The sequence below is a fragment of the Lontra canadensis genome, unplaced genomic scaffold, assembly GCF_010015895.1.
Source record: "Lontra canadensis isolate GAN:19392208 unplaced genomic scaffold, GSC_riverotter_1.0 scaffold6, whole genome shotgun sequence".
Taxonomy (NCBI): domain Eukaryota; kingdom Metazoa; phylum Chordata; class Mammalia; order Carnivora; family Mustelidae; genus Lontra; species Lontra canadensis.
Genome location: NW_022631000.1, coordinates 13,606,489 through 13,626,412, shown reverse-complemented (window position 1 = coordinate 13,626,412; position 19,924 = coordinate 13,606,489). Strand labels below are relative to the sequence as shown.

At 41.1% G+C, this 19,924-nt stretch overlaps 1 protein-coding gene across 4 annotated transcripts in view; it reads right to left on the bottom strand.

The window, feature by feature from the left end:
• SIDT1 (SID1 transmembrane family member 1) overlaps window positions 1-19,924 on the bottom strand; it is a 91,771-nt gene that overhangs the window by 24,304 nt on the left and 47,543 nt on the right. For 3 of the 4 annotated variants that reach the window (XM_032852230.1, XM_032852231.1, XM_032852233.1), the window contains exons 11-12: window positions 10,937-10,980; window positions 40-111 (exon numbers count right to left, since the gene is read on the bottom strand). In XM_032852230.1, coding sequence (XP_032708121.1) covers window positions 40-111; window positions 10,937-10,980 — 116 coding nt within the window. The remainder of the gene's footprint in view (window positions 1-39; window positions 112-10,936; window positions 10,981-19,924) is intronic. The other variant, XM_032852234.1, reaches the window with a different exon arrangement.

Sequence of the window (19,924 nt, the reverse complement as noted above, 5' to 3'; positions counted from 1 at the left end):
AGGAAATACTTCAACTAATGAACTCATTGTAGGAAATACCTATTGCCCCATAATTGCTTCCTTCAGGGGTGCTGGCAGCAATGGGATGGGACGCCACCATGTTTTCAGAGCCTGTTGGAAAGAAACACAGAGAGGCCAACACTTAACATCCAGTTGCCAAAACAAAACAACACAACTCTAAGTAGTTTGAATAATCAGATCACAACATTTTGAACTTGATTTTCTTTTTACTCGAATACAAGACTCACTGAACTTGACCTATGGGCCAAATCTAGCCCACCACCTGTTTTCGCCTGCCTCTTTTTTTTTTTTTTAGACTTTTATTTGTTTTTTCAGTTTTTTTTCTTATTTTCACCTCTTTTTGAATAATTTCCATTCTTTTATATGTATGTATATACATACATATGTACATTTATATGTATATATACACTCACACATATATATGTGTATGTATATGTATATAGATATAGTTTGATTTCTTTCATTCTATTTTATTTTTCCTTCTTTCTTTCTTTTTTTTAAATTAACATATATTATTAGCCCCAGGGGTACAGGTCTTGTTTTTGTCTGCCTCTTGAAGTAAGAATGGTTTTAAAATTTTTAAATGGTTGGGGAATGAAATCAAAGGAAGAGTTCATGACAGGTAAAAATTATATGAAATTCAAATTCCAGTGTTCATATATGAAGTTCTATGGAAATAAAGCCACGGTCATTTGGGTTCGTCTATGGCTGCCTTTGGCTATAGTGGCAGAGTTGAGAAATTGCGAGAGAGACATCTAACATTATTTGCTCTTTGGCACTTTACAGGGGAAAAAAACCCTCCTGGTTCCCGCCTGAAGGGACTGCAGAATCCCAAGAACAAAGGAGCACAGGTCTTGAAATTATTTTGAGGAAGGCCACCACTGAACAGAAACATGGAATTAAAGCACTGTAATTTGGATGTTTTTAAAATAGCATTTAGCAGTACCCTATCTGCAGGATGAGCCCAGATAGGGAAGAAATTACTCCACTCCTCGGAGCAACCAATGATGACAACTGAGCTGGGGATGAGGAAGAATGTGAGATATTTTGAGAGAGATTTCTGGATCTGTTGCCAAATGTCTGTTGGCAGGGAGAGAAAAATCGAATAAGATAATGTTCCTCAAATGTTTCCATTGAGGTTCTCCTGGTAGCAGCCCAGGGAGCGACCTCGTTCCTGAGTCTGGCGGTGTCCTCTGGAGCCAGGCCACCCAAGCGTTGGAGGAAAACATCTCCCGATGGTCTCCTTGGTTATGAGGCAAAATGCTCAGTGAGTTTATACACCTCTGAGGATTAGGCGGAGCTGAACAAGGAGAGGAGAGGCCACAAACAAGCAGCCTATCTAGGCCGTTTCTCTGACTCTAACTTAATGCTACAATGTTTCCAGGAGCCACCCTGGTCTGTGGAGATGCAGGAGAATATGTCTTCACTGCCTCCTGAGCTTTGTAGAGGATCTGGGATGTTGTCAGGCTGGCGGGAATCGCAATATTGTATCTTTCTTCCGAGGTGATGTTGCTTGTATCACATTCCAGTCAAAAAAAGAGTCGTGAGTTAACTGGTCAGTCTGGTATACTGTTGCAGGGAAATACATTTTCAGTGAAGACACATAACTGAGGATAGTCTATAACAACCTCATTGTAAATATCTTTCCATTTCTTCGTAGAAAATACACTTCGTTACAGCTAATATTCCTGCCCTAGTACGTAACACGCGGAACCAAAAGCCTCCAACAGTTCATCTCTTGTCACAGCCAGCTCTCCTCACCCAGCTCACAAACTTCCTCCCACTGGTGGGTAGTAAAAACATTACAAACAAGCCAATTGATAGGCTAGATCATGTTTTTAAACTCTTGGTGTGTCCATTCCTTTTCTTCATGAAGAAAAAGAATTAAATCCTGAGTTCAAAATATTTAGCCGGGTGATAAAAGATGGCCTGGGAGACTCCATTTCCTTCCTCCTTTTGGTAGTTTAGCCACGAGTGGGCTCAGCTGGACAGCAAGGCCTTTGGCTAATACAGCGGTCCTGGTGGGCAAGGCTGTTTCCAGGCCCTCAGAATGCAGACTCCCTGGCACTGTCCCCAGGCCTGGGGTTTCCTTGATCTGTGTCTTATCACTTCAAGAGAGTAGACGATTCTTGGCCCTTCTTGGGCTCACCCATAAATATGTAACATGGTGTCAACACCCTCTATACTTTTCATCCAACTTCAAGGCAAAGAAGGAGGTTATTTGCAGACACTTAAGTATGAGATATTAAATTTTTTGTGTGTGCAATAGCAGTGTCATGTGGAAACGTCGTGTACAATTTGATGGGCTCTTTGACCTAGGACAGATTTGGCCATAGTTAGAGCACAGAGCTTTGCTGCTGCGACTGCTGACCGTAATGAGTCCCACTTACTATTCCCACACCCACTAGTACTGCTACCGTAACTCATGCTCCCGTTGCTGTTACTACTACTGTGCTTGCTGCTGCTACTACTAACAACAACTACTACTACTACTGGCCAGTGTTTACTGATAACTTAGTGTATGTCAGACACCCTTTGAAGTTCTTTGCAAGAATTTACTCTTTTAATTTTTCAACAGCCATATGAGGTGGGTACTGTAATCACCATTTTAAAATAACATAAGGGAGACACTTGAGAAATCAAGTATTTGCCCAGAGTTCCTCGGATAGTGGATGGAGAGAGGTTCATTGCATTGGTTTCGGTTAAAACTTATCTTCTTCTTCTTTTTTTTGGGGGGGGGGGGAAGAGAGAGAGAGTGTGTGTGTGTGTGTGTGTGTGTGTGAGTGTGAGCAGGGGGAGGGTCAGAGGGAGATGGGGAAGGAGAATCTTAAGCAGACTCCACGCCCAGCATGTAGCCTTACTCAGGGTTTGATCTCCTGACCCTGGGATCATGACCTGAGCTGAAACCAAGAGTCAGATGCTTAACTGACTGCGCCACCCAGGTGCCCAAAAACTCTTCTTCTTCCTTTCTTCTTCTTCTCTTCTTCTTCTCTTCTTCTTCTCCTCCTCCTCCTCCTCTTCTTCTTCTTCTTCTTCTTCTTTTCTCCTCCTCCTCCTCCTCCTCCCCCTCCCCCTCCCCCTCCCTCTTCCTCTTCTTCTTCTTCTTTAAAAGATTGTATTTATTTATTTGAGAAAGAGAGGGTATGAATGGGGGTGGGGGGGAGCAGGGTAGGGGCAGAGAGACAGAGGGAGAAGCAGACTCTCCTACTGAGCAGAGAGCCTGACACAGGGCTCAATTCCAGGACCCTGGGATCATGATCTGAGCCGAAGGCCTGGTGCCCCCAAAACTATCTTCATAACTGAAAAATAATATGGGGATTTTCCTTCAAGATATGAATATCAAGTGTGTTACTTTCACAGAGTGCCCAAGAATATCTTTCAAAAGAGACAAGGAGGTTGAGACTTATTTGCATCTATAGTAAGCTGATATTTTAAAGAAATATCTAAGCACAACCTTTGCTTTTTAGGTGGTCCGCTGCTGCTTGCCGATGATGCTCTATTGGGTCATGCTAGTATCTTCTGTCTAGTTCACTGCGGGGAGTCTCACAGAACCATGGTGATGGGCTCATCCCAAGTGATGTGGTCTTTTACATTTCCCTCAGTGTCTTTCACATTTTTCTCTTTCCAAGCTTAAACTCCCTCTTTTTAAAACTTTCTATTCAAGTATAATTAACATACAGTGTTATACTAGTTCCAGGTGTACGACATGATTCGACAATTCTATACATAACGCAGTGTTTATCATCAGTGTACTCTGAATCCCCATCACCAGCTTCACCCATCTCCCCACCCACCTCCCCCGGTGACCACCAGTTTATTTTCTGTATTTAAAAATCTGGTTTTTTTATTCATCTTTTTTTTTTCTTTGTTCATTTGCTTTGTTTCTTAAATTCCACAAATGAGTGAAATCATATGATATTTGTCTTTCTCTGACTGATTTATTTCGCTCAGCATTATACCCTCTAGATCCATCCATGCTGTTGCAAATGGCAAGATTTCATTCTTTTTTATGGCTGAGTAGTATTCTTTTTCTTTTAAAAGACTTATTTATTTATTTTAGAGAGAGAGTGTGCGAGGGGGAGAGAGAGAGGGGGGAGAGAGAGAATCCTGAGGCAGACTCCCTGCTGAGCATGCAGCCGGATATGAGGCTCAGTCTTACCACCCTGAGATCATGACCTGAGCAGAAACCAAGAGTCAGCCACTTAAAGGACTGAGCCACCCAGGCGCCCCTGAGTAATATTCTGTTACACACACAAACACATACACACACACCCCCCACAGCTTCTTCATCCATTCATCTACCTATAGACACTTGGGCTGTTTCCATAACTTGGTTTTTATAAATAATGCTGCAAGAAACATAGGGGTACATATGACATTTTGAATTATAGTTTTCATTTTCTTTGGGTAAATGCCCAGTAGAAATTACTGGATATATGATAATTCTATTTTTCAGTTTTTTGAGGAAACTTCATACTGTTTTCCACAACAGCTGCACCTATGTGCATTCCCACCAACAGTGTGTGAGGGTTCTTTTTCCTCCACATCATTACCAACACTTGCTGTTTCTTGTGTTTTTTATTTTAGCCATTCTGACAGTATGACAGGTATCTTATTGTGGTTTTCATTTGCATTTCCCTGATGATGACTGATGTTGAATATCTTTTCATGTGTCTGTTGGCCATTGGATGTCTCCTTTTGGAGAAATGTCTGGTCATGTCTTCTACCCATTTTTTTTTTAAAGATTTTATTTATTTATTTATTTATTTGTCAGAGAGAGAGAGAGAGAGCGAGAGCTCACAAGCAGGCAGAGTGGCAGGCAGAGGTGGAGAGAGAAGCAGGCTCCCTGCTGAGCAAGGAGCCCAATGTGGGATTCGATTCCAGGACCCTGGGATCATGACCTGAGCCGAAGGCAGCAGCTTAACTGACTGAGCCACCCAGGTGTCCCTCTTCTACCTATTTTTAAATTGGATTATTTGTCTGTTTTTTGTTTTTGTTTTTGTTTTTGTTTGGTGTTGAGTCATATAGGTTCTTTATATATTTTGGATATAATCCCTTATTGGATAAATCATTTGCAAATATCTTCTCCCATTCAGTAAGCTGTCTTTTTGTTTTGTTGATGGTTTCCTTTGGTGTGCAGAAATTTTTATTTTGGTGTAGTCCTGAGAGTTTATTTTTGCCTTTGTTTCCCTTGCCTGAGGAGACATAGCTAATGTTGCTAACGCCAGTGTCAAAGAGATTACAGCTTATGTTCTCTTCTAGAAGTCTTATGGATTTAGGTCTTTAATCTATTTTGAGTTTATTTTTTGTGTATGGTATAGGACAGTGGTCCAGTTTCATTCTGTTGTATATAGCTGTCCAGTTTTCCCAGCACCATTTGTTGAAGAGACTTTTTCCTTTTTCCACGTGTCATTTTTGCGCCAGTACCAGACTGTTTTGATCACTACAGCTTTGTAGTGTATCCTGAAATCTGGGATTGCGAAAGCTCCAGTTTGGGTCATCTTTTTCAAGACTGCTTTGGCTATTTAGGGCCTCCTGTCGTCTATATATATTTTAGGATTATTTGTTCTAGTTCTGTGAAAAACGCTGTATTTTGATATGGATTAAATCTGTAGCTTTAAGCTCCCTCTTTTTAACCATCAGCTTACGTCCTTTAAAAAAGATGTAATTAAAAATATTAAATGTGTAAAGAATAGGTAGAGAATGACACTAAAATCGTAACACCCACAATTTGGGGCATTTTGGTGTTACTGAGAAGCCCTCTGCTATGAGAAGCAGAAGTGTGCCTAGGAAAAGGCTTGAGTCTGGTTATGGTAGGAGGTTGAAATGGTTTGTGGGAAGTAGTATTTTTGTGGGTGTGAACAAAGGAGGGAAAAACACAAAAGCTAAGATCAAAGCAAGCGAGCAAACAAAAACGATCCCTGTTTTGGGAGGTGAAACTTCATTACAAAGCAAAAGCCAGCTGCGTGGGTCTGTTCAGACTCGGATGTGGTACTGCCTTTGATACTCAGCTCTGGCTTATAACTGAGCGGGCGGTGGTTCTGATGTAGTCTGGGGCCGCTGTTCCCACTGGGAGGCAGCTGCAACGCCCGTGTAGCTCTATGAGGGACAACAGCATCAGGATTTTCACGGCACTACAGTGGCCCGCACACAAAGATGTGTAACTCTGTGGACATCTACGGGCTCAGCTTAAATATGAGATTGGCCAACATTGGATAACAGTATTCTATTAATTTTTCTAATGTCTAAGGACTTCACGGAATGCAGAAAACCAAAGCGTTCTCTCCCAAACTTCAAATATACTTGATGCTCCATAAGGGGAGTTATATACTTATATTTAACTCTCTATGGTATTCAGAAAGAATTAAACACAAAATATCAGTTTATAGGACAGACCAAGATGTTCTGGCTGGGAATAAGTAAACATATAAAGTTGTGAATGAGCTCATCTTAATGAAGAAACTTGTTCTGGCATCTTTTTTTTTTTTTTTTTTCAGCACAAACTCTTTGCCATCTGTTTACTTTGTTAACATTGCATAAGATACGCTCACATGCTGGCTTTTTATGTTGAATGCTCCGTGTGAGGAGAAAAACCTCACTTTGAGCACGTTTGGATCTTTCAGAGGCTTCATATTTATAATTGTCCTGTGTTCTGCCTCTGGACTCAGGAGGTCGGAAGCTGAAGAGGGAGTCAGAACCGACGTGAACTCACTGCCGAGAAATTTCAGTTTTACGCCAACAGGCTACCTATCCCCAGAAGTCCCAATAGTTAGGGAGAGAGTTCCAGTCCAAGATGGCAACGTGGGAAGACACTGAACTCACCTCCTCCACGGACACACCAAATCTGCACCTATTTATAGAGCCATCCCTCCTGAAGATCTGAGGGCTGACTGAGCAGCTTCCGCACAGCTAAAGATAGAACAGCAGGAAAAACAAAGCCGCGATAATGCGAACGAAGGGCCCTGGAGGAACTGGGGTGGCAGGGATAGTTCTGAGGGACCGGGAGGAAATCTGTCCGCCTTGCGGCACAGACAAAAGCCCTGGTTTAAAAGGGCAACTAGAATAGAAAAGATCCAGTCTTAGAACTCCTCCAATGGTGGGAGCGCTCCTGGAACTCTCTCTGCGGGGAGGAGCTGGCAAGGGCCTCGGGTTCACGCCCCCCTCCCCGCACCGTAGCGCACAGGGGGCAGGGGCCTTGGGGCCTCAGAGCTGACCTGCCTCCTCGGTGCACATTAGTTTGAGAGCTTCTCTCTTCAGAAAGATGCATAAACTTTAAATATAAACAGGGATGCCCGGGTGGCTTAGTTGGTTAAGCATCTGCCTCCAGCTTGTGTCATGATCCTAGGGTCCTGGGATCAAATCACACACCAGGCTCCCTGCTCAGTGGGGAACCTGCTTCTCCCTCTCCCTCTGCCTGCTGCTCCCCTTGCTTGTGCTCTCTCTCTCTGACAAAATAAATCTTTACATATATATATATATATATATTTGTTAAATATATATATTTATCTTTAATGTCTTTATATATATGTTATATATGTGTGTGTGTATATATATGTATGTGTATATATATATATGAACAATATATGTGAAGGCTTTCTACTCTATTAAAATTTGCCACCAGTGTTAAGCTTATCTATAAAGAGAATGTTTGTGAGGAAAAAAAAAAAAAGGCATCCTGAGTCCCCACTGACAATCTGGGTAAAATCTCCTGTTTAGGTCTTCCTTTTAACCTGTCAATACTCCATAACCACACTCCCAGAGTTCAGCACGGAGAGGAAGATACACACATCCTGCTCACCTGATCACTTTGTCATTACCCCCACTCCCCTGCCATCTTCCTCCCACCATCCTACTGGGCTGAGTGAAGTGGGCTTCTTCTCTCTTGCAAGAGTTTTCCTGCCTCATCTTCTTGTTGTGGCAGCATTTGTCCTCTCCCTTTCAGACGTCTGGGTCCGCACTGATTTGGGTGGATCCCAAGTCTAATGGGATCCTCCTTCCCTTTCATATAGTACTCCTAGCTTTTGCTCTGGTTACCAGTGCCTCTGCTATTCCCTGTAGCTCTGATCTCCACTGATCTTCCTGTAGCCCCCACAGTCACATGGATACTGGACCCCTGGGAGAGAAAGGCATTTCTGCATCCTCGTTCCTCGGCAAGGCAAAGTCCCCCTGCCCCCGCAGTGTCTCACCTTAGCTTTCAGATAGATAGTGTCCCTAACTTGTTTCTGTCTCTTGCTCCAGGCTGGTTTCTCAATGCTCCCTTTGATGTGCTTTAAAGAGTTGCTAACTAGTTCTTTCCTAGGGTAGAGTGTGTCTTCTCTGCTCTTGTCTTCAGCATCTAGGTCTTGTTTCACTTGTGGTCATGGGCCATTTTCTGATATAGCCTGTCTGCATAAAAAAGTCTCCTGACCTTTTCCTATTTCAAAGCCCTTTGTGGTGAGCAATCCTATTCCCTACTTCCTAACTAAGCTGGGATTTTTGTTCTGGTATCCTCACCTGGCAGGGTGTTTAAGTCAGATATTCTCAATTGGGGCTGTAGAGGTGGGGAGGCCATTCTGCCCCCAAGAAGACATTTGGCAATGTCTGGAGACAGTTTTAGTTGTCACGAGGATGGCGTGTACTACTGGTTTCTAGTAGGTAGAGGTGAAGAATGCAGTTAAACATCCTAGAGGACAGCCTCTAACAACAAAGAATTACCCGGCCTGTAACATCAACAATGTTAAGTTTGAGAAACAGGTCTTAGAGGAAGAAGATCTAGTTCTGTGAGTAGGCCTGATTGATCTGTAAGTAGGCTTGATTGATCTGCAGGTAAATCTACTCCTTTGCAGTGACTGATATAACAATAAGTAAATGATCCACTCTACACCAGTGAAATATGAGAAGTTACTGGGTGCTCCTGAAAAAGTCCTTCCTTTCGGACATTTTCAGGTGAGGGTGTCAAACTAATTCACCTCACATCAGCACTGGAAGTAAAGCAGAGTCAAGGGAAGGCAGGGAAAAGGACCAGAGCCACCAGACTCAGTCAACCCTGAAGCCCACCCTTCTGCTCAACTTGCAAAGAGAGGAGCCTCTTTATTATTTAAGCATGTTTTGAGCTCTATCTTGTTTTTATTTGCAACCATGTGAATCCTAACCGATGCATCTTTACTTTCTTTCTCCCTCTACCCCTTCTTCCCTCCTTCTCTCTTTCTCCCTCCCTTCCTCTCTTTCTCTTTCTCTCTCTCTCCCTTCCTTTCCTCTCCTCTCCTCCTCTCCTTCCTTCCTTCCTTCTATCATTCATTCATTCATTCATTCATTCATTTCTGCTTGCCACCTGAAGGGTGCCTGTAGCTCGTAGCTAATTTTCAGAGCCTTCTTGATCTCGGATAATGATCTGGCTAAAGTCTCAGTTCTGTCCACTTATATTTAACTGTTCAGGAAACTCTTCCAAACATGGAAATTCCTTATTATTACTACAATATTATCATTACAATAATAAAATGTCTTCACTCATACAATAAAAATAACAGACCATTCTTTCACAGAGCACCAATGGGATCTGATTAGTCAGGCTTTCTAAGTTCAGTGGAGACCTAAACTAAGAGCAAAACTTGGAGAACACCAGAAGAAAAAGGATGAGATCCAGAGAGAAGACAAATTCATTTACACATTCTATGAATACAAGGGAAAGTAGGACTTCAGATTTTAAAGACACAAGAGCAGGTGTCCTTTCACAGTTGAAAAGTTATCAAAACCAATTGCCTGGGTGGCTGGAAAAATAAACATGCTGACATTGAGGAAGACACAAAATCAAAGGAAGGCAGGAGAAGCAGCCCTCCAGCAGAGTGAGAAATGTTCCTGCTGGGTGTGTAGGGGACGGGTTTGTGTCTTTCTAATATTCTGTGGGCTCATTTAAGTACAGAAAACACAGAACTAAACATCTGCTGTATGTGACTTAAAAATCAAGTTTCATTTCATCGTTCCTTTTCCAAATAAGCACTCTATGCCAAAGAACTTACAAACACTGAGTAACTCACACTGATTTAGACTTTTCAAAAATGAGGACATTTACAAAAGGTATAAACTTCCAGTTATAAGATAAATGAGTCCTGGGGATGTAAGATGCCGCCTGGTGACTGTAGTTCATGCTACGTTTCATATATTTGAAAGTTCCTAAAAGAGTAGATCTTACAAGTTCTCATCACAAGAAAAAAAAAATTGTAACTGTCTGTGGTGATGGATGTTAACCAGACTCACGGTGCTGATTGTTTTGCAATATATACAGATACCAAATCATTGAGTTTATACCTGAAACTTACACAGTATTACTGGTCAATTATTTCTCAATTTAAAAAATGAGGATAGTTAAATTTTTTAAAGACTTGATAAAAAGATCAGGTAATTGAATTCCTTTGTTCAAATTATCAGAGTGGAGGAAAGGGCATCTTACGATGGTCAAATAATCAAAGAGTTATTATACTCTTTATTATACTAATTAGTTTCAAACATTTCAGGTTTTTAGCTACGTGAACAAAAAAAAGCCTCTTTCTCAGTTTGGGAAAAGTGAGCTCTGTATTAGAGTTGACACAATAAATTCTTACTTTTGTTCACAAGTCAGTTTGGGGACAACAATTTACATCTTAGAAAAGACTCAACTTTAAAAAAAAGATGAATGGCTGATAAATGGTATGGGTAACTGCAAGGGACACTCCGAGCAAAGATTTTTAGCATGAGCTCCACAGCTCAGTAATTACCAACTGTGAAAACTGGTTCTCACTAGCTCTGCTTTCTGTAGAAAGAGTGCAGATTAGATTACTCTGTGGGAGAGGACGAGAGAGGGTTTGGAAATTACAAAGGGCAAAGAGAGAAAAGTACCACCAAATGGGATGTTGCCACACACTCGATAATCATTTGAATTTGAAACCAGGGTTTTTCTTACCATCACTGGAACCAAAGCTTCCATCGATGGATTTTCTTTGAAACCTGTAAACAAACGCACACACATGCTTCTAAGATAGTGAAAACCTCAGCCTTTTACATTTGTTCCCCATAGACTTTGTTGCCGAATTGTCTGCTAGAATCTCTTAAAAATGAGCCCTTGCATGTGGAGAAACTGGCACTCTGACACACTGCTGGCTGGACTGTAGAATGGTGTAGCCACTTTGGAAAACTCTTTGGCAGTTCCTCAGAAAGTTAAACATAGACTTATCATATGGCCAATTCCACTCCTAAGCATGTTTCTACGTGCGTAAATTCATTAATTTATTCTCAGATTCCTTTATTTTCAGATAATTCACACACCATAAAGTTCACCCTTCAATGTGTACATTTCAATGAATTTTAATATGTTCACAAAACTGTGCAACTATGCAAATGAGTGGTTCGGTTAGTTAAGCGTCTGCCTTCAGCTCAGGTTATGATCCCAGGGTCCTGGGATCGAGTCCTGCATCAAGCTCCCTGCTCAGTGGGAAGCCACTTCTCCCTCTCCCTCTACTTGTGCTCTCTCTCCAGCAAACAAATAAATAAATAAATCTTTAAAAAACGCACAATACTATGCCACTATCACTATTATCTAATTCCAGAAATTTCCATCACCCCCCCAAATTAAAAACCTATTAGCAGTCACTCCCCAATACCCACTTCTGTACATTTCAGACAACCACAAATCTATTTTCTGTCTCTATATATTTGCCTGTTCTGGAAGTTTCATGTAAAACATACTAAATGTCTTTTTTCGACTGGCTTCATTCATTAAGCATAATGCTTTCAGAGTTCATCTATGTGTAGCATGAATCAATACATCAGTCTTTTATGATTGAATAATACTCCTTTGTATAGTACACCATGTTTCATTTATTTGTTTACACTCGGACATTTGGTTGTTTCCATGTTTTGGCTATCAGGAATAGCACTGCTATGAACATTTGAGTACAAGTTTCTGTGTGGATATTGAATTCTCTTGGGTATACCTAGGTATGGAGGTGTTGGGTATTAGGTAACTGTATTTTTTTTTTTTTTCAAAACTTTCCACAGTAGCATTATAGCAGGAACTATTTTGCATTCCTACTAGCATTGTGTAAGGTGTCAGTTTCTCCACAACTTTACCAACTCTTGTTGTTTTCCATTAAAAAATACTGTAGTCATCCTAGTGGATAAGGAGTGATATCTCATTGCTGTTTTGATTTACAGTTCCCTGATGGCTGATGATGTTGAGCATCTTTTCATATGCTTGTTGGCCACTTGTTTATCTTCTTTGGAGAAATATCTATTCAAATCCTTTGCCCTTTTTATTTATTTTTCTTTGTATCATTGGCTTATAAGAATTCTTTATATAGTATGGATACTAGACTCTTAACAGATATGTGTCACAAACATTTTCTCCCATTTTGTGTTGTGTTTTCACTTCCTTTTTTTTTTTTTTTTTTTTTTAAAGATTTTTTTTTTTTCGACAGACAGAGATCACAAGCAAGCAGAGAGGCAGTCAGAGAGAGCGGAAGGGAAGCAGGCTCCCTGCGGAGCAGAGAGCCGGGTTGCAGGGGCTTGGTCCCAGGACCCTGAGATCATGACCTGAGCTGAAGGCAGAGGCTTAACCCACTGAGCCACTTCCTTGATAGGCCCTTTAAAAGTACAGAAGTTTTGGGGTTCCTGCGTGGCACAGCTGGTTAAGCGCCTGACTCTTGGTTTCAGCTCCGGTCGTGATGTCAGGATTGAGAGATGGAGCCCCATGTTGGACTCTGTGCTCAGTGGGGAGCCTGCTTGAGATTCATGTTCCCTCTCCCTCTGCCCCTCCAGCTCCCATTCTCTTTCTCTCTCTAAAATAAAATAAGTAAATCTTAATTTAAAAAAAAAAGAAGAAGAAGAAGCACAGAGGCCCCTGTGTGGCTCAGTCGGTTAAGCATCTGCGTTGGCTCAGCTTATGATCTCAGGGTTCTGGGATGGAATCCCACATCAGGCTCTCTGCTTAGCAGGGAGTCTGCTTCTCTCTCTCCCTCTGCCTGCTGCTCCCTCTGCTTGTGTTCCCTCTCTCTGTCAAATAAATAAAATCTTTAAAAAAATTTTTTTAAAAGTACAAAAGTTTAAATTTTGATGAAGTCTAATTTATCTATATTTTTTCTTTTGTTACTTATGCTTCTGGTGCCCTAAGAAACTATTGCCTAATCCAAAGTTACAAAAGATTTACACCTATGTTTTCTTCTAAGAGTTTTATAGATTTAACTCTTATATTTAGATCTTTGATCTGAGTTCATTTTTTAAAAGATTTTATTTTATTTAAGTTTATTTTTACTTTTTAAAGATTTTATTTATTTATTTGACAGAAAGAGAACAAGTGGGCTCAGCGGCAGGCGGAGGCAGAGGGAGGCTCTCTGCTAAGCACCATGTGGGGCTCGATCCCAGGGCCCTGGTATCATGACCTGAGCCGAAGGCAGCCGCTTTAACTGACTGAGCCACCCAGGCACCTCAAAGATTTTTTTTCTTAAGTAATCCTTACACCCACTGTGGGCCTTGAACTCATGACCCAGAGATCAAGAGTCAAGTGCTCTGCTGATTGAGCCATCCAGGCACTCCTTGAGTTAATTTATTCCTATGGTGTAAGGTAGGGGCAAAACTGTTCTTTTTCAGGTTGATACCCAGTTGTCTCAACAATATTTGTTGGAAAGAATATCCTTTCTCCACTGAATTATCTTGGTACCCTTGTTAAAAATAGGATCATAGATGTAAGGAGTTTATTTCTAAACTCTCGATTCTATTCCATTGATTTATATGTCTTTCCATATATCAGTGCCAAAGTTTTGATTATGCAGCTTTGTAGTAAGTTTTGATATCAAAAGGTGTAAGACCTCCAGTTTTGTTCTTTTTTTTTTCTTTAATGACTATTTTACTTATTCTGGGTCCCTTGCATTTCCCTATAAATTTTAAGATCAGTTTGTCAGTTTCTGTAGGAAAGTCAGCTGGGACTTTGATAGGGATTGTTTTGAATCTATAGATCAGTTTGGGGAGTATTGCCCAATGTGTTTTAGTTTCTGTTGCTGCTGTAAAAAATTATCACAAACTTAGTGGCTTAGAATGATATAAATTTATTATCTTACAGTTCTGGATGTCAGAATTCCAAAATGCATCTTATATGGCTAAAACCAAGGTAGCAAGCAAGGCTGTATTCCTTCCAGACTCTCCTGGGGGATTATACTTTTCCTTGCCCTGTCTAGCTCCTAGAGGCCACCTGCATTCCTTGACTCATAGTCCCTTCCTCTACCATCAAAGTGCACTGCTCCAACCTCTGCTTCCATCATCACATTTCCTTCCGCCCTTGACCCACTTGCCTCCCTCTTACAAGGACCCTTGTGATTAGATTGTACCCACATGGATAATCCAGAACAATGTCCATAATTTATTACATCTGTAAAATTTCTTTTTGCCATGTAAAGTAACATGTTTACAAGTTCTGGATGTTAGTATTTGGACATCTTTTGGGGACCATGATTTTACTACACCATCTTAGTAATATTCAGTCTTCCAAACCATGAACATGGGATATCTTTCCATTTATTTAGGTCCTCTTTAATTTGTTTCAAGGATGTTTTGTCATTTTCAGTGTACAAATCTTATATTTAATTTGTTAAATTTATTAAGTTTATTATTATTATTATTTTTAAAAGATTTTATTTATTTATTTGACAGAGAGAGATCACAAGTAGGCAGAGAGGCAGGCGGAGAGAGGGGGGAAGCAGGCTCCCCACTGAGCAGAGACCCTGGATTCGGGGTTTGATCCCAGGACCCTGAGATCACGACCCGTGTTGAAGGCAGAGCCACTCAGGTGCCCCAGTTTCTTATTATTTTTAAAAATATTTATTTATTTTGGAGAGAGAGTGTGAGCAGAGGGAGGGGCAGAGGGAGAGCGAGAGAATCCTTGAGTAGACTCCCTGCTGAGTGTGCACGGGCATCCCCACCCCATGTGGGGCTCAATCCCAGATCAGGACCTGAGCCAAAACCAAGAGTCAGACACTCAACCTAATAAGTCACCCATATGCCCCTAGTATTTTATTATTTTTGATACTATTGAAAATGGAATTGTTTTCTTAACTCCATGCTTGGATTGTTCATTGCTAGTGTGTAGAAATACAACTGATTTTTGTATATCGATTTTATATCCTGTAATCTCGATGAAAGTTTCTTTTTGGAGGTGATGAAAATCAAATAGTGGTGACGGTTTTTGCAACTGTGAATATACTAAATACCACTGAACTGTATACTTTTAAAGGGTGAATTTTATGATCTGTGAATTATGTCTCAGTAAAGCTTTTACTAAAAAAGCCAGGTATATCATTTGGGAATGTCCGTGAAACACTAAAATGTGAATTACCATCTTCTCACAAAAGGAGCATCTCTTTTGGATGTGAGGTTAGAGTCAGGGAGGAGGAAAGTTAGGGGTTAGACATGCTTGTGCTTTGGTACGTGCTCTTGTTTACTTCCAGATGGCAACTCTAGAAGTTGCACACTCCTGATCCTAGTATGTTTGGTGGAAGAACTTCTCTTCATACCTCTTTTGTTCCTAGACACAGCAAACTCATCCCTGCCTCAGGGCCTTTGCTATTGTTCTCTGTCTGGGCCACTCTCACCACATTCTCACATGGTTGGCTCCTTTTTGCTATTGAAGTCTCACTTCTGAGAGATCTTCCTTGCTGAACAAATCAAATCTAAAGTAGCTTTCCCAATCCATTCTCTATCACACTACAGTGTTTTTTTTTTCCTCCTCCTGTCACTAGCTGAAATTATTTGCTTTATTAATTGCTTGCTTGTGTGTTTTTCCTTTGTACAATATAAGTTCTTTTGGAGCCGGATCTAGACTCTCTTGTTCACCATTGCATCCTTAAGCTCTGGGACAGAGCCTGGCACATAGGAAATTATAACTAAATGTTTGTTGAACGAAAAAAACATGTTTAAACATTTTAAACATGTTTAAAAACTCTTTAAACATTTTTAAAGAGAGCAGCTACAATTTGGCTGGCAAATGAAGCTCTGGCAAAGTCCCTTTTTAAAAAAAATTAAATTTAAAATTTTAATTCCAGTATAGTTAACATACAGTGTTATATTAATTTCAGGTGTACAATATAGTCATTCAACAACTCTATACATTACCCAGTGCTCATCATGGTAAGTGCACTCTTGAATCCCCTTCACCTGTTTCACTGATCCCCCCCCTCCCCACCCTCCCCACTCTAGTAACCATCAGTTTTTTCTCTATAGTTAAGAGTCTGTTTCTTGCTTTGTCTTTCTTATTCCCCCCCACCCCCTTTGCTCATTTGTTTTGTTTCTTAGATTCCACATGAGTGAAGTCATACGGTCTTTGTCTCTCTAGAAGACTGACTTATTTCACTTAGCATAATACTCTTTAATTAATGCTATTGCACTTTTTGGTAAATACCCAGTAATGGCATTACTGGATCATGGGGTAGCTCTATTTTTAACTTTTTGAGGAACCTCCATACTGTTTTCCACAGTGGCTGTACCAGTTTGCATTCCCATCAACGGTTCACGAGGGTTCTTTTCCTTCACATCCTCACCAACACTTGTTGAAATCTCTTTTTAAAACAATCCTAGTGATATTAACTGGCAAGCAATTCTATGGACTCATAAAAGATGATGTGTTTGTACTAACAGCCTTTATCCACATTTGCCATAGGTTTTGGAGCTGACAAAATTCTTCAGTAGAGGGGTTAAATGATTTAGAAAGCTAGGCTTAGGTGGGCAGTATCCCAGGTGCAAAGAGAAAATAGGAGATGAGAACAGGGCCAGCTGATTACAAAATGGTGACACCTCCTCTTGCATTCAGCTCCTTACATCAAAAGGTGGAGTCTGTATCTTCACCTCTGGAATCAAGGCTGGCCGCAGGACTTGTGTTGACTACTGGAAGTGATACGATGCCACTGCTGACCCTACATCTTAAGCAGGCCTTGCGCTCTTCTGTCATCTCTCTCGGAGATATAGGAAGCCAGGGTCAGCCGGCTGGAATGGGAGAGATCAAGGGCCGCTGAGGCCGGTCCAGCAGGAGCCCGCTCTCGCCGACTTGCCAGGTGATCTCACTCTGTGACCACACCCAACTGAGAGCTCTAAGCCCGGTCTGGATTAGCCGCAGCATCTTGCTGACCCAGAGATTTGTAAGTAAACTTAACTACTTATTGCTGTATGCCATTGGAGTTTTTATGGTTGATTGTTATGCAGCATTACTGTGGCCATCGATAACCAGTGGAAGAAACAAGGGAAGGGTGAATGCTCTCAGGAGTGTGCGGTTTGAACTCAATGTCTGGCAGGATGGTTGGGAGAAATGAGTAAGAGAACATGTATCCAGTGTTTGGCCCAGGGTCGGCACATTTATTGTAGTGGCTCCTTGAATGCTTGTTGAATGGACTGTGGCTGGGAATGGCAGGGGAATGGGGGTTTAGGTTCAAGTCAGTACAGCTAGTACTTGGATTCTTAGCTTCCTGAGGGTGGGAGCCAAGTCTCTTATCCATGTTTCATCCTGACTTCATAGCATATACTGCAAACCCCACATACATTAATAATAAAGTACAGGGAGCTCACCAAGCAAGTGGCCTTATGCTCCAGGACTGGCTTCATTTGTTTGTAGAACACTTCGTTATTTCTGCTTAGTTCAGTGAGGGAAGAGTTCCATTAACATTTTCCCTCAGTCTGTCCTCTTATTAAGAATGCTGGATAGGGGGCACCTGGGTGGCTTAGTGGGTTAAAGCCTCTGCCTTCGGCTCGGGTCATGATCTCAGGGTCCTGGGATCAAGCCCTGCATCAGGTTCCCTGCTCAGTAGGGAGCCTGCTTCCTCCCCTCTCGCTCTCCCTGCCTACTTGTGATCTCTGTGTGTCAAATAAGTAAATGCAATCTTTTAAAAAGAAAAAAAAAAAAGAATGCCGGATAGTTCTTATGTCTCTAGATTTCTATTTTCAGTTTCTCTATATTTGGAAAGAATCCATGCTTGTGCAGTCGACTGTAGCAAAATAATCCGGCAGCCAGAGGTCTCAACAGAGCCTTATACCACAACTTGCAAAAACTGTGCTTGCTTCTGTAGGCCGAATGACAACTTTAAGGAGACTGATATCCAGATCTTAACTTTTTGTCTGTTTGTATGTTGATTACCCATGCTAGTTAACTAATGAGGTAAAAATCCTATCTTCTAAAATTTAAATCATCAGGCATAGAGATGGTCTTCCAAAGAGAGGCAGAAGAGATGAACTTCTTTTTGCTTGAGCTTGGAGCTCATCTGAGTCAAAATGGAAAGCTTTTTGGGTCCTTTTCCAATCGCACCCATGTTGGGGGGCCCGACTTTTGGCTTGGCCTCCCTGATCAGGACTGCCCTCCCTCACATGCCCTGACCACTCCGGATCTGTCTTGACCAGGCTGGCAGGCTCTGGACCCAGGCTGCCTGCAAGTTCAGACAAATCCCAGCTCCCTCATTTATTGGCTGTGAATTTTTGGTTCAACTGCTTCACCTCTCTAGGCCTCAATTTCCTTAACCTTCAAGTGGTGATAATACTAGTCCTTGTTGTAGGGTATTTGATGAGATAATCAGCTCAGAGGGCCCAGCAGGGTACCTATTAAATGTCAGCCATTGTGATCTAGTAAAGTAAGTAGGCTGGTAATCAGTTAATGTATATACTTTCCAGATATGTTTGCCCTTACACTGGGGTTTTTGTTTTTTAACTTTTATTAGAAAATAACTTTGAATTTACAGAGAAGTGGTAAAAGTAAGCATAAAATACAGAACACCCATATAGCCTTTATTTAGATTCACTTACTGTTAGCATGATAGCCCATTTGCTTTATCATTCTGCATGTGTATAATATATATGTGTATATATATAACACACACACAAATATATATAATTTTTTGAATCATGTGAAAGTAAGTTGCTTATGTCATGAACTGTTATTCCCAAGTATTTCCATTTTTTTAAAGTAAGCCGTATACCGAACATGGGGCTCAAACTCATGACCCCGGGAGTCCCATGCTTTACTGACTGAGCCAGCCAGGCACCCTCAATACTTCCAAAGAATAAAGATATTCTGATATTCTCTTACTTCACCACAATACCATCAAATTCAGCAAATTCGACTTCAATATGTTACTCTTATCTAATGTGTCTGTAGTACGATTTTGTTAACTGATCCAATAATGTCCTTTATAGCATATTCTTCTTCTAGCAAAAGATCCAATCTGAGACCAGGTATTGCCTTTAGTTGCCCATATCTCTTGTCTCCTTCAATTTAGGCCATTTCCACGGTCTGCCTTTGTCTTTGAAGACACATTCTAATAGAGTGTTTGTCATTTTGAATTGGATCAATTTTCCCTCAGGATTTAATACAAAATATGCATTTCTGGCTGGACTGTTGCATCCATGGCGCTGTCTTCTCAGAGCATCCCATGTTGAGGCATACAATGTCCTCTTCCCCTTGCTCACATTAATTTTGATCACCCAGCCAATCCGTGTCTGCGTTTCCATTGTAGAGTCACTATGTTTCCCTTACAACTAGGAAGCAAATCATGGGGGTGCACTTTACGGCAGTGCAGTACCTTGATTCTCATCAGATTTCCCTCTTAGTTTAGTATCCACTGATGATTCTTAATCTATGCAAAATGATGATTTTCCAACTGCAGCACTCCCTCCATATTTTCAAGTCAGCTTTTGGCATTCTGATGTAGGCAAGAGTCCTCCCTTACACTGTCAGCATTTGCTAATGGCTCCCTTCCCTAATGTGTCCCTGTTTTAGTGACTTCAGATTTGTATCTGCAGGTATTTAGGCCTGCCCTTCCTCCCTTCCTTTCCTTTCCTTCCTTCCTTCTTTTCTTTATCAGTTTGGATTCACGGATTTCTATTTTTCTCAATGGTTTGTAACCGTGTTATTCTTAATGATTTTGATGGT